This window comes from Diabrotica virgifera, chromosome 3 (genome assembly GCF_917563875.1).
Source record: "Diabrotica virgifera virgifera chromosome 3, PGI_DIABVI_V3a".
Classification (NCBI taxonomy): domain Eukaryota; kingdom Metazoa; phylum Arthropoda; class Insecta; order Coleoptera; family Chrysomelidae; genus Diabrotica; species Diabrotica virgifera.
In genome coordinates, this window is record NC_065445.1 from 105,783,736 (window position 1) to 105,799,863 (window position 16,128).

General features: G+C 32.9%; 1 protein-coding gene across 3 annotated transcripts in view; it reads right to left on the reverse strand.

Moving 5' to 3' along the window:
* LOC126882000 (uncharacterized) overlaps positions 1 to 16,128 on the reverse strand; it is a 76,388-nt gene that overhangs the window by 36,089 nt on the left and 24,171 nt on the right. For all 3 annotated transcript variants that reach the window (XM_050646765.1, XM_050646767.1, XM_050646766.1), the window contains exons 2-4: positions 13,046 to 13,276; positions 12,758 to 12,891; positions 8,711 to 9,086 (exon numbers count right to left, since the gene is read on the reverse strand). In XM_050646765.1, coding sequence (XP_050502722.1) covers positions 8,711 to 9,086; positions 12,758 to 12,891; positions 13,046 to 13,276 — 741 coding nt within the window. The remainder of the gene's footprint in view (positions 1 to 8,710; positions 9,087 to 12,757; positions 12,892 to 13,045; positions 13,277 to 16,128) is intronic.

Genomic DNA, 16,128 nt, shown 5'->3' on the forward strand with positions numbered 1-16,128 from the left:
AGTCTTCAATTTCATAGGAGATTGTTGGTTTTTGTTTATTTTTATTTTTTTTTTGTTTTTTCCTATAAATTTAGAACCTAAACCTGTTTATAAATTAACTCTAGTCTATGTTGTTTCGAAGTAGCAATATGGGTTATAACGTCATTGTAAAATTTATTATTGTTTTGGAGAGATTTTAAAAGTTTTTTTTTATTGACATTTGAGACAAGCTTGACATTATCTCTTATTTCATGATGTTTCGACAATACGTTTTGATTCTTTTGAGACAAGAGAAATCCCGTTCACTTGAGGCAGAATTTTCCCACATTTGAGAAAAATAATTTATTAATTTCGGGAACAGTTTGTTGTACCTAATGAATTGCAGTACCTATATAAAATTATATAATATATTTTGTAACTTATTCCACCTTCCGAAAATATTTGAATCAGCATATAAAATTTAATTTTCTTATTTTATTTGATTAAAGAATGATGGATAATTTTTAATGAACTTGTCTAATAGATATTTTGAAAATTCTTTGGCGTAACTTTTAAATTTTGAACCGTCAAAGAGGTAAATGACTTATAGACAGTGAGTAAATAAAGCGGGGGTGTAATAGTTTTAACTCTTGCCTGGAGACCATACAATTCACCGGACGTCAAGGCAGCGCCGTCATAAGTTTGCCTTGCCAATTTATTTTTGATATCAAAAAATTTTAATCTGTCCTTTAAAACACCAAGAATATATTCTGTCTTATGGCTTCTACCCACGTCTGAAAACCTAAAAACCTCTCATAAATATTAGACGTAACGCGTATCGAAGAACAATTGATAATTGTGAATGACATGTTACCTCTTTCAGTAGTTTCGTCTACTTCTACCGAAAAGGATCAAAATGTAACTACTAATTGATTCTTTCATTCTGTGCTGATTTAGGACAGAAAATAAATTAGAAAATTCCAGATCGTAATTGTTAAACAATTTTATTTGTTCTATATAATTAACTTGATTTAACGAATGCTTCGATTCATCCTGTCCCCTAAATGGCAATTCCTGGCAACTTAAAAAACTACAATATCAATAATTAAACGACGTAAACTACTTAATTTCATAGTTTCACCCCGGGCGCGCTAGCAAGGTACGTGGCTAGGTACGTACCTTGCTGCCGTTTGCAGATCACCGATCGGCAGATTGGTATCTGCCGGACTTGCCATTCAAATGAATACGGGGAATGTATAATTGGTTGCCTATCGGCTAATATTCCATAGCTTCTTATTACAAGCAAATCGTCAATCTGGGGACGGCTTGCCGAAGCGGGCCTATCGCAATCGAGTGCACGGCTATAGGATCATTAATTTGAAAAGTCTCTTACGCACAGCGCACAGGGATCACTTAACGTATCAATCTAATTCTTTTAAAAACAATGAATAAAATTTAGTCTGTTATCTCACAGATATTTTTTTATTTCACAGAAACGAATATCATCAACTCTGATTAAATTAAATATTAAAAAAACTATAATGTGCCCATAAATGTATGACCCTGACCAGCCTTCACTGCATACGACACAAATATTATTGGACTGAAAAGTTCGTAGGCTAATATAGAAAGCAAATTTTTTGATAAAATTTGATTTTATTATTCAATATAGTTACCTTTGAGGGCGAGACAACGATTATAGCGGTCATACAACTTTTTAATACCATTTTTATAATACAATTTGTCTTTCGACTCAAAATAAGGCCCAGTTTCGGCGATTACCTCTTCATTCTCATTCAGCCAGGGCGGCGAACAGGTGGTAGCCACTGGGAGCCATATCTGGTGAATATGGTGGCTGCGGAAGCAATTCGAAGCCCAATTCATGAAATTTTGCCATCGTTTTCATTGATTTGTGACACGGTGCGTTGTCTTAATGCAGTGTTTCCCAAAGTGTGGGTCGCGACCCCCTGGGGGGTCGCAATGAGGTACTAGGGGGGTCGCCGGAAATTTCCAAAATAAGACAAAAACACTACTTTGTTAAATCATGTATGTTTATTTTAATAAAGCCGTAAATTAAAATTAACAATTACTTATCAAACGAAACATAAAACTAAATATTAAAAGTCCTTAAAAAGTCCTTAAAAGTAAAAGAAAAAAATAAAGTCAAATATTACAATGTTAATGAGACCCATGCGCCTGTTTTTTTGAAACTAGTCTTTCAAATCTAGGCTGTGTATTTGAGACACACACAATTATATCGTTTTCAAGTACGAGACGATTTCTCACTTGTGTTTTAATGGCAGTCATAGACGAGAAACTTAACTCACATAAATATGAAGTTACAAATGGAACCAAACATTTTACAGCTTCATTCGCCAACTGAGGGTATTCCTGCATCTTTTTGGTCCAAAATTCGTCCGGGTTCTGGGAAAAAAATTGGAGCTTCAACATTCCATCACTTGATATTTCAATAAGTTGTTCTTTCATGTTTATTGGTATTTCAGCATGTTGAAAGGAATCGGCTAAAAACGGATTCAGTATCCATCTGCAACTGTCGTAACTGTTTTGAATTTCTTCGGGGAAATAATCACAGAGCTGTTGTTTTAAATTAAGCAAAGTAACTTGCATGCCTGCATAAACTTGTTCAAAATTTGTAGCACTGTAACATACATTTTCTATAATTTCAAAAGCCAAATAGGATCGGAAAATTGATTTTCATATGGGGACTTCTCATCTTTCAAATACATTAAAAGCTCTGCTCTTAAGTCAAATACTCTTTTTAAGACATTGCCCCTTGAAAGCCACCTTACTTCGGTGTGATAAAGAAGATTTTGAAATATAGCACCCATGTCTTCGCAGATTTTTCGAAAAATACGGGTCTGTAAAGCTTTTCCTTTAATGGAATTTACAACTTTAATGATGGATTTCATAACACAGTCCATTTCAGGAGGTAAAGCTTTTGACGCCAGAGCTTCTCGATGTAAAAAACAATGTCTCCATGTGGCATTAGTTAGGCATTATTTCTTGTAATCTGACGACAAGACCAGATTGATGTCCTGTCATAGCTTTAGCGCCATCTGTGCATATAGCAATACATTTTCCCCAGTCAATAACATATTTACTTGTGCGTTTCACAAAATTGTCGAATAAACATTTTCCAGTGGTATTGGTCTCCAATGGGGAACAAAATAAAATATCTTCTTGAATGCCATTATTTGTATCATATCTTACAAACGTAATAAATTGGGCACAGTTAGATATATCCGTGGATTCGTCCATTTGAAGAGAGAAGTACGTGCATTTATTAAGATTTTCCACAACTTGCGCTTGAATATCTTCTGCCATATCACTAATTCTTCTTTGGATAGTATTATTTCACAGAGGTATTGTTTTTAACTTTGCAGACTCTTTTTCACCAATCATTATATGTACCATTTCAACAGCTGCTGGAAAAATCAGATTTTCAGCAATTGTGTGCGGATTACTAGTTTTTGCAACGCGATAAGCAACTTTATAACTTGCTAATAATGCTTTTTCGTTAGTAGTGGTTGCCAATTGAAAAGTATCTTGCTGTTTGTGAAGGACGTTCAGCTTTCTTTCAAAGAATTCTACGGGTTTGTCTTTTTTATCTGGATGTTTGCTATTTAAATGTCGAAGTAACTTTGATGGCTTCATGCTTTCGTTTGACAATACTTCTCGACAAATAACACATTGTGGTTTATTGGAAATAATGGTAAAACCATATTTAAGATATTCATCACTGTAAAGTCTGTTTTTCTTTTTATTACTGCCACTTTCAGACGTAGATGGTTCTGCACTTCTTTTTAAAAACTTATCCATAATTTGTAATTTATCGTAGACGTAAATACGTAAACGGGAATACGTAAGTCGCAAAATATTTACTCATTACTTAATACCGCTGCATTCGCCACAACGTGCTGTTTCGAACTGAGGTCTCATTGCACATCGCCGCTTATATAAAGCCAAAACGAGGCTACGAGAACGTTCCACAGTGCCATCTAGTAGCGAAGTAAGGAGTAGAGCCTTCGCGAATATCATGGAAAAGTATTGCGATGTAGACACAAAGATGTCGCGGTGTACAATGTGCAGTCGACTTTTTATTATTTATTTTTATTGTAAATGCTAGTCTGGCAGAAGTACTACTACTGTACTAGTGGGACAGATCGCAATTATTAAAATAATTGTTGAATTTTTTAAATGTATTTAGTTTGAATTTAAACAGTAAAGTAAAATAAAATTTGAGAAACCATCAGTTGTAAATTAGGCACGCTATTTTTGTCGCTATTTTGGTTTGGGTGATGAGTAGGGGGTCGTGAACAATTTTTTTAACAAAAAGGGGTCGCGCTTTAGATAAGTTTGGGAAACACTGTCTTAATGAAATAGCACTTTCTTCTTCTTCAAATGGGGCCGCGTTTTCGTCCTTCATACTCTCCAATAACGTAATGTAATAGTCGCTGTTAATGTTTTTTCCCATTTCAAGATAATCGATGCATATTATACCATCTTCGTCTAGCCATTCACGTCCACAACTGAACATAAGCCCCTTCAAGTCTTGCTTTCCATTGTTTTTTGTTGTACGCTACTTGTAGCCAATTTTTCCCGGCAGTTCGTTTCAGATCATCTGTCCATCTCATAGGAGGTCTGCCTCTGGGTCTTTTGTGTTGGTATGGTCTCCAGGTTAAAATTGTTTTGTGCCATTTGTTTAGATCGCTCCTAGCTACATGTCCAGCGTATTCCCATTTCAATTTTAATGATTTTTGTACCACATCGGTGACTTTGGTTTTCTGTCTTATCCATGTGTTTGTTTTCCTGACCTTAAGTGATATGCCAAGCATTGCTCTTTCCATCGCGTGTTAAGTGACTCTGAGTATGTTCATATTCTTTTTTGGGATTGTCCATGTTTGTGCCCCATATGTTAATAGCGGAGTAATGCATGCATCAAAAACTTTAGATCTAAGATGTAGTTGAATTTGCTGATTTCTGATTATATAGTTCAGTTTGCCGAATGCTGCCCATGCTAACTTTCTTCTTCTTTTTATTTCTTCCGTTTGAATGTCCCTATTTAGTCTTATTTTTTGTCCGAAGTATATATATTCTTCAACTTTTTCTATAACTTTGTCGTTTACTATTGTCACGGTTTCTTCGGAGTGCATGACTTTTGTTTTGTTTAAATTAATTTTCAGTCCTATTTTAAAAGATTCTGTGTGTAGTTCTGAAAGCATGGTTTGCAGTTCTTGTAGGTCAGTAGCTATCAGGATTACGTCATCCGCAAATCGTAGATTACTGACCGAGGTAGCGGCATTGATGTTTATTCCCTTATATTTCCAATTTAGATTTTTAAACACGTCCTCCAAAACTAAGGTGAACAGTTTGGATGATAAAGTGTCTCCCTGTTTGACTCCCCTGTTTAATGGTACAGGGTTCGTGTATTCATTTTCATTTAGGTAGTATGTAGTTGTACCTTGGTTCATAGTTTCTTTTATTAAGTTAATATATCTGCTGTCTATTCTACAATTTTGCAAATGCTATAAAAACTGGAAACTTGTATCCGTTACATTTTTCTATTAGTATTTTTGTGGTTAACAGGTGATCGGAAGTTGAATAGCCTTTTCTAAATCCTGTCTGTTCATATGGTTGGTATTCCTCTAATTTCCTTGTTAGTTGGGTAGTTATGACTTTGGTGAGTATTTTAAACAGGTGTGACAGTAGACTGATGGGCCTGTAGTTTTCCAACTTTCTATTATCACCTTTCTTGTGTAATAAGATTACTTTAGAGTTGTTCCAGCTCTTAGGGACTTTGCCCTGGTGTAAACAACTGTCTATAAGCTTAGTTACAATTGCAATGAGTTCCTTACCTCCTTCTAATATCATATCTGTGGTAATCCTATCTTCTCCTGCAGCTTTATTTCTCTTCATGTTTTCTAATACTGTAGTTACCTCTGAAATTGTTACTTTTCGGAAATAATTCCGATCCAACATTTTTTATTAATTTCCGTGCTGGTCTCATTTCATCGTCTTGTTGATATATGTTCTGTAGAGTTCCGTGTAAAATTCTTCTATTCGTTTCAGTATGTTTTCCCTAGTTGTGATTTCATTATATTATACCATGCGCATCCCAAAATACTGATGCCATAACCTTGCCAGCCGACTGTTGCGTCTTTCTACGCTTTCGAGTCGGTTCATCACGTGCAGTCCACTCGGCTGACTGTCGATTGGATTCCGGTGTGAAATGATGCAGCCATCTTTCACCCATTGTAACATATCGATGCAAAAATTCGGTTTTATTACGATTGAACAGATTCAAACACTTCTCAGAATCACCAATTCGTTGTTGTTTTGATCGATTGTGAGCTCTCGCGACACCCATTTTGCATAGAACTTTCGCATAGCAAAATATTCATGAATAGTATTGGGACCGTGCAAGTTCGGAAGAGCGACACCTGGTTTCATAGCTCGGCAAGATTTATAGCACTCTACTGCAAATATATTTAAAAATTTAATTTTTGACCTTGTTAAGGCCTGAGAAGGTCGTAATTACCAGTTTTTTATTTGTTTCCGGCGATGTACAAAATATGCCACGATTGTAGTAATTTAAGGACATCTTTCAATTGTTTTTTAGTCATTATGACACAAAATATATTTTTCTTTATAAATAATATTTTTTCTCATGTAAAAAATCACATTTCCAAAAATTTTTTTTTTCAATTTTATTTTTCCACAGATCAGATTTTAGTTAGAAATCCCAATTTACTTACTGAGAAGGAACTCCAAGCATTCGCTGATACCGAATAAGGTTTATAACAAACAACTAAATGTATTTAAAAAAAAATTAAAAAAAAACCCTGTGATAAGTGTATTCTCTTGTGGCGTACAAAGTACGCCACGCGTGTACTTATGTTATAACTTGATGCGCGGGTAGTTAAAGGTTAATAATTGCATACCATATCAATATTGTGGAGCAACATAATATAATTTTTACAATTTATAATACATCATTTGCGAAATCCCATTTTCTTCAATGGCAGTAGGTATGAAATATACGTCAATTTGACAATTTCAATTAACAAAATGAATTATTATTTAAGAAATATGTTAAGGCAGTTGCAAGATTTCTCCGCTACTAGCGAACGATCGTTTATCGTACCCCTCCAAGTACTTGCACACTGCGAATATCCAACACGTTCCTTTGATATCATCAAGAGTCTCAGTTATCTCGAACAACTTCACTTTAAAGTTCATCCTAAATAATTAAGAGGATCGGTACGTTTTTTTCGGCTGCAATGCTATTCAAATAGGGATTCATTTTTTTCGAATCCTGAGAAAACTAATAAGAATTTTTAAAAAATTTAAACGCAGAATGAAAGATTACGTTATTAGCGAGGGCCGAAAGTTCCTGAGAACTTCTATATTATTTATTTTAATAAGTTACAGGGGTGAAAAACTATGAGAAAATTTAGTGTTATTTTTAATTTCAAATATCTCATTCAAAATAAACTTTTTATTTATTCTAATGGACTTTCGGCCCTCGGCCATAATTTAGTCTTTCATTCTGCGTTTAGATTTTTCAAAAATATTTATTGGTTTTTTCAGGATTCGAAAAAAATGAACACATGTCCGTGGTAATATTTTCCAAATCTATCTTTCAGACACTGACAATCAGTGACAATTTTAAATCATTATTTGACATGAATCGGGAATATTTTTAGTTGTTGATTAAATAATATTGATATTATAGTGTATTTGATAAATAATTGATTTAAGAGGTGAACTTTATAAAAAGTTATTTATTGTGTATTATTTATGGAAGATAGAAGCAGAGAATACATTAAGATATATTCTGTGATCCAAGTATTTTGTTTTTAAAGACGTTCAAAATTGTAAGCGTTCCATAGTAACAATATATTATTAAAAAATCACTTTAACACTTTTGCTCTTTTCTCGATTGAGTATTAGTTTTTGTTGTAGGTACATATTATTACAATCACTGAATACATAGCTAGTGAAAAAATTATCACATTTATTAACTGAATTAATAATTTGCAATTATACAAAAAATAACAGTTATCCAAGAACATTCAAAAGCCATCTCTTTAAGCTAGTTATGACATTGTCAAGTAAAATGACATTCTAGTAATATGTACATATCCATACCAGTGTGAATTTTACTACACGTAATTTGCCATGTAAAGACAGAAAAGGTAGGGATAGCCGTAAAATATTTGCGAATTATGTACCCATAGCCTTAATATTTGGATGTTTTCGTCGGTCACAGCCTCCTTGAGGCATCCACTGTGTGCATCGTCTAAACTTAGCAAATCACGTGTCAACGGTTAGGTTGATTTTCCTGTTGCAAAGTCCGAATAGTGTTTATCAAGCCAAGCCTTGGTTCAACAGTATTTTTTTTCGCCAAAAAGCAATGCCTTATTAAGAAACGAAATTCCTTTTTATCAATTTTTTTTTAAACTAACATAAGTTGCTTCACTCAAAATGAAGTACCTCATAAACTAATAGTTCGACAGCTGTTAAATTACACGCATCTTTTGAAGGTTAGGGCTGACAAAAAATCATATGGATTTACATAATACCAATTGTGCCATCTATGTGCCAGCCTATGAACTTTTCATCCGACCTGTTATTAATAGCTGAAATAAACTTACTTTTGCAAACTGTTGCTTGTAGAATCATGAAATGGAAAATTGAAAAAAGTGGTAAAATGATAAATATGAATTACCTTTAGCTTTTACTGCCTTTCCCTTACTATTCTCTTTGTTTGGATTGTCCTTTTTAACCAAAAACTCACTGATAGCTTCCAACTCATCGTAGGCACAACCATCAGTTTCTGTTACACTTTCTCTTTTTTTCTTGTTGTTTGCTTCTTCAGCTTTTGAGTCCATTTCGTCTGATTCAGACACCACGTTTTTCCGTTTCTTTCTTTTTGTAGCTGAAACTGGCTGCGGTTTTGGCAGCAATTTTGGTAGCAGTTTTGGTAATGATCTTTTTTGAATCTTGTCATTTTTTAAACAAGTAGAGCGAAAATTAAAACAGATTTTTAGAGTTTCTAAGCAATCACTACATATATTTTTTGGTAAAGGGTCTTCATATGATATCTAAAACATCAAAAAATTATTTAAACTTGTTACATTTGTACCTGGCCAAAGTATTAGGCCAAGCAAAGAAAAATTTACTGTATGAAGTTATTCCTCTCATGATTATGAATATTTGAAAAAATACAGTTTTGTTCCTTTTTTGTGAATGTTTGTTTTTTGTGTATGTATTAACTTTAAGTGCGTATCCATTAGGTTTGCGGCTCCGCGCTCCCTGCAACTGCTCCAATCGATACGGCATGCGCTCCTCTACATATAAACCGCCACCGATTGGAGCGCCGAGGCGGAGCGCGTACTGTTGCATGGTCCAGGAGCGCCAACGTATCCACTATGTGGAGCAGTTTGCAGGAGCGTGGAGCGGCGAACCTCATGGATACGCACCTTTATATGTAAAGGAGCGCATGCCGTATCGATTGGAACAATTGCAGCGAGCGCGGAGTAGCGAACCTAATGGATACGCACCTTAAGAGTTAATATGTATTCACAAAAAAGGAACAAAACAATATTTTTTCAAATATATTCATAATCATGAGAGAAATAACTTCATATAGTAAATTTTTCCTTGCTTGGCCCAATAATTTGGCCAGGTACTGTAATTTTCATAACATGTTATTATTAATAGTGTACTTATAAGCTATATACAGTAATAAGTGCGCTAATAACAGGCAAAATAACGGAAAAGACGGAAAACATTGTGAAATAAAAAGAGATGAAACTAGTAGAGGTGTAAAATTATCGATAGGAACCTATAAATTTACATTATATTACATACACTTCTCCCAGAAATGAACTCACCACCTTAAAAATGGGTCATTTTTGATGTCTCGAGTTATAGCCTTACAGCGTTCACACTTGTAGTGTGTCGGATTCGTATATTAAATCGGATGTCGGCGTTTCTATTCACACTTCGAATAATTAATCTCCCCATCCACCCATTATACAGTGCGCTGTAAGTGTTACCCCCATTATTAACTTATTCATTTTTAGTACATAAGCAAAACGCTCGGACAGGTCGATTTTTAAAATAGTCATAGTATATTATGTTTCGAACTTTACGCGATCCCTCTTCAGGTGACAGGCACAACTTTGATTCTTTTAAATGGGAAAGTACAACATGTGACACCTCATTTAAAAGCTTTTTAAATACTGATTACAAAGATATATAACACTTTAATCCCCTTTAAGAGCGTAGGCGCAAAATTTCGTTCGAATTATTTTTAAACGCATTTATTTTTTTCGAATCCTGAGAAAACTAATAAGTATTTTTGAAAAATTTAAATGCAGAATAAAAGATTACATTACTACCGAGGGCTGATAGTCCCTTAGAATAAACAAAAAGTTTCTTTTGAATGATTTATTTGACATTAAAAAACAGACTAAATTTTCTCTTTTTTTTCACCCCTGTGTCTTATTAAAATAATCATTATAGTAGTTTTCAGGGACTTTCGGCCCTCGATAATACTGTAATATTTCATTCTGCGTTTAAATTTTTCAAAAATAAATATTAGTTTTCTCAGGGTTCGAAAAAAAATGAATAAATTGAACAATAATTAGACCGAAATTTTGCGCCTCCACTTTCAAAAAGGATTAAAGTATTATACATTTTTGTAATCAGTATTTTAAAAGCTTTTAAATGAGGTGTCACATGATGTACTTTCCCATTTAAAAAAATCAAAGTTGTGGCTGTCACCTGAAGAGGGGTCGGGTAAAGTTCGAAACATTGATGCTATAATATACTATGATTATTTTAAAAATCGACCTGTCCGAGCGTTTTGCTTATGTGCTAAAAATAAATAAGTTAATAAGTGGGGGTAACACTTATTCCAGCGCACTGTATAATGTTCTCAGATATGGTATTTTTTTTACTTCATACCATATTATGTCTTCGGACGAATGTTCATAACTTTAGGTACATTCATTGACATTGATACTATAAACGATATTTAAAATCTAGGCTAAACATACATAATAGCATGTAATAATAGCAAGTAATTTCTAAAATTGTATATCTGATGCTAGTGCTGATAATTCTCTTCTGTAATAAAAATCTGACAATCTGATTTATGGGAACGAATTAGGTGAATACCCAATTACGAAGTTTCAATTCAATAACATCTTTCCTCTTTTTACACAGGTTGTTCTTCAGTGATTTTTGATACGTATTCTAATTAAATTTAAATATATTGTCAATAAAATGACTATGATATTAATGTTACTTTCACATCAGAATTGGTTGTTGAAAAAGAAATTGACTGGTTGACCCTTCCCAAATTCTACGCCACTGACGGAATAACTATTTTAGTGTAACTTTTAGATTTTCCAATACTTTGTATGTAAATAATATCCTCTTCATTCTTAACGATAAAATCGTTAGTTTTCGAGATATTTGAAGTTAAAAATGAAGCGACACAATATATTAATCAAAATAACTCGTTTCATATTTGACTTCAAATATCTCGAAAACTAATAACTTTATCGTTATCAATCAAGAGTATATTATTTACATAGAAAGTATTGGAGAATCGAAAAATTGTGCTAAAATAGTAATTCCCCCAGTGGCGTAAAATTTGGGAGGGGTCAACCATTCACTATCCCCTGTCGTACGCCTCTGGTAGTAGCTAGAAACGTTTATTTATCACAATTTAATACGGTGTATATTAGCCACACTTTCTGCCAAGTATGATAAGGATACGTCAAATAGTTTTAAAGTACTAGGTAAAAATAGTTTTTAAATCTTAAAATAAAACACCCTGTAAGCAGCCATATTTTATTTAAGTCATTTGGGTTAAATCTTAATATTTTGAGGTCTAGAATCTACAACTCAGAGATTGGACATTCTTAATGATACACCCTGTATACAGGGCGTTTTTAAATAAGTATGGCAAACTTTAAGTGGTGCATGAAAAAATAATGACAGTTTGCTTTATAAATGTATGTCCGCAAATGCTTCGTTTCCGAGATAGGGGTGTTCTAGCAAACTGTCATTATTTCTTCATGCAAAATTACCCCTTAAAGTTTGCCATACTTATTTAAAAACACCCTGTATTGATGAAATACAAGGCTAGTTGTTAAAGTACCTAACTTTTTTTATTATCGAACATAAGTGAATGAATAAAAATACAGAAGGTTAAGAAAACATGAGGCTATAGTTGGGTTTTAACTTCAGGATTTTATAAATGCTAGAATATTCCACAGGGTGACGCGAACTTTGAGAAAAAATCACAGTTTGATTGGTACACCCGGTATACAAAGGCAATTTACCTGTGTAGCAGCAATATTATTACAGCGATATTGTTAGAGAATAAGGCTACAACATGTTTAGGAAATTCAAAACATTAAAAATGGCCAATTTTTAAGGTGGTGCGTTAATTTCTTGGAGAGGTGTAGTTTCTCACTTTTAGACGTATCCAAGGAGTATGACAATTGACAATTTCATAAAATTCTCCTGTCACAGACGTCTAAAGGTGGGAAACTATGTAATGTAATATAAATTTATATGTTCCTATCAGTAATTTTACACCTCTACTAGTTTCAACTCTTTTTATTTCACAATGTGTTATGTTTTCCATCTTTTGCCTTATTTTACCGGTTATTAGCGCTCTCTTCACTGTATAGGGTGGAACGCATTTATGGAATAAAATAACTCGACCTCCTTGGGTTGTAAGTGTGTTTACCTCAATTGGATGAACACAAGCCAAAATAGCAAAAACTATGTGAACTCCTTCTTCAATTTCTTCTACAAATATATTTTTGAGATCTGATCTTAGCCTTAGACACAAACGGCACAGTGCTGTAACAACTCTAGAATCTAAAAAAAGTCAAATTATTTAAGACATAGAAATTTTTAGAGGTCTACTGAAGTTTTAATTAATGAACTTGTGCCTTTTTAAATGACGGATTCAATAATTGTATGTCATTTAAATTAAGAGTGACATTAAACAGATTAAAAGAAATTTAAAAACCTCTATTTTGTGATTCTCTTGTATTATAATGAGAAATTTGGGAAGGTGCATCATTACTTTCGTCTTGAACAAAATTTATCTGAATGTTCTCATTGATATCATCTTCATCTTCTGTATCATCATATCTTTCTACATATTCGTCCTTATCAGTATCAGATGGCTTTTCCAAATCATGTTCCTTTTTCATATAAATTTTTTCTTGGTTGTCATTATAATGGTTAACATTTGCAGCTAAAATCAAAAAATGGTTTTGTGTTTATCAACAAAGACTTAAACATATTATATGCTTGAACAATAACAAATGATAGAAATAATTAATTATTGAAACATTTAATATTATCTCTTTTGTTCCATCCCTCCTTGTGGAGTATTGGGCGCTATTGAGTTTCTTGGCCAAAAGTGTACGATTGCTGACTCGCTGGTTCAGTGCGAAAAATTTAATGTTATAATGTCGTTAAAGCATTAACGACAGCAGATACGAAAAACTACCGTCCTATAACACTCCTCAATGTAATGTATAAACTCCTAACAAAAATTTTAACCAATGATGGGCGTAATCATTTGATAACACCAGTGCTACATACAAGATTTTATTTTTCACTTCACATGATATAAAAACTAAAATTAAGACGTTTTTATTTTTTATTTTACTGCACCTACAAAATATATATATATGCATATTTTTAGTAGTCTATGACAAATAACGTGTTTGAAGTAGTCAATGACAATCAACTGTTGTGGATATTTTGAAGTTTCAAAATTTATAAAGACATAAATATTACTTTCAATACTTATAAAGATCTTTAAGGTTAAAAAATGTTAGTTCTATAATATTTACATACTCCTTTGAAAATCATTTAGAATAAAAAAAAATTGTTCTATAACATTTGCTTTTTTTTTCTTGTACAACAGGGCATTATTTATAGGCCATCATAACACCCACTCATTATGCCTTAGGATATAACAAGGGTGTTTATGGTAGCTGTATCAAAGGTAAAATAAACAAATATACTCAGTGACATTAGAAGTGTTACACCCAAAAGGAATCATTTCTGGAACTTAATTTTTTGACAACATGATACATTTTCATCAAGATTGAAACGATAACATTGGCAAGACTTTTTATTGACATGTAATCAAAAAAAAAATTAATAATGTGTTTGGCAACCCCCTAGCTGAAAACCCTCCTGTATACGTCTAGGCATTGACAAAATGAGATGATCGATGTCTGCTTGAGGTACCTTGTTCCAAGCAACTTGAACTTATCATCTTACGACCATCATGAATACCTAAACAAAATCACGATTCATCGCTAAATGCTGCATTATGCCATTCTGCCACCCAATGCTGCCATTCTCTGCACCAATTCCAAAGTTGATGACAGTGGTCTACAGTCAAAGGAAGCACTCGCCGTGGGAGGAATGAAAACAGTCCAAAGGCTCAAATGCTACCTATACTGCCGTGCTAAGCCCAAAGGCGGTAACTGATTTTTTATCGAAAATGAGATTTTTGTATTTTTAGGTAGAATAGGGTATTTAGTATATATTTATAAAGTCTTTGGAGTTGTAAAAGCATTATATTTTAAATAAAATTGCAATTTTGTTAGCGGTATCTACACTTTTCAGTTAAAATACTAAGCCATTTGGCGGTAAATGTTAAATACTATGGCGTTTTGACGGTATCTGCTACAGTTGCCGTCCATATACCTTAGCATATTGTACTTACCGCTAATCTACTTTAAAGAATGCTACGCCTACATTTAGAAACCGCCAAATCGCCTTAGTATTACGAAGTAAATTCGGCCTAACTTTACAAGGTTAAATTATTGTGTTAGTTAAAACAGTTTTGTTAGTAAAAGGATTAATTAGCGAGGATGATGAGAACTTTTCGAGATTATTATATCTATTGAAATGTATTTTCCTTTTTGTTTATAGTGTTTCAAGGATTAACCAATTATGTTGTCCTAAACAATATGACTCTGCTCCAAGTGGATGATTTATATCTTGAATTAGGCAGTAAGAGATTTTCACATTTAAAAATATTCCTTTTTTTAAATTAGGTTTTAAAAACTTAATAACATGTCCACACGCTGTCCACAAGCATTTTTAGAAAAAGAGACTTAAAATATTTCGTTTTTTTAGAAAATCAAGTAGAGTCGAGTAAGAGTTGTGAAACCACTGTAGACAATATTATAGAAAGAGGACAATTTATTGTAAAGTAATTACAAGAGGTGAAAAAAATTATGTTCAGCCTGTACATGCGCAAGATTTGTTTCATACTTAAAGTTTTCTGTAATTAACCCTTTGTTGGTCGTACATGGGATTAGCAGTCCCATTGATTGCATTTTTTTTTTGTTTAAATACAAGCTATTATCATTGTTTAACTAGACAATATCTAGTAGTCTAGTTATACAATGCTATTATAAATAGGTAAAAGACAATGTGATCATATTTTAATCATAACATATAACTAGTTTGTACAATACAACTAATAAAATGTTAAAATTTGCCCTAATTACATTAAGTAATGGTATTTTAATACCCAATATGATATTGTGAAATACCCAGTAATATAACAATGCATAATAATATTAGGGTAGGTGTCGGCTATCATAAAAATGTTAAAGCTCTATAATAACATGTCGTAAATAAATAGCGAACCTTTGTCGCTAAGAATATAACGGCTGAAAATAGAAAGTGAAAAGTATGGTTTACAATCACATTCACAGTTCAAGAATTCTTTAAAACGCTTAACATCAGCAGATAACAATCTGAAGGGATTCTGTTTTTTCCTAGTATAAGTACAGTTTCGCCTAAATTATTAGACACACTATAAAAGATTTTATAAAAAATGTTAATTACCATTGTAATACGAAATAGGTTTTTCGGTATGTACCAGACACAAGGTATGTTGTTCGGTTGTCTATTTAATTGTCTATATTGAATCACAAATGGAACATTATTATTAATGAACCAATATGTATTTATTGACTCTTGAAAGAAAACAGATATAACGACAACTAAATATTGTCAATTTGTTGTTGTCATATCGTGGCTCAACAAAATAATAACATTTAATAGTAC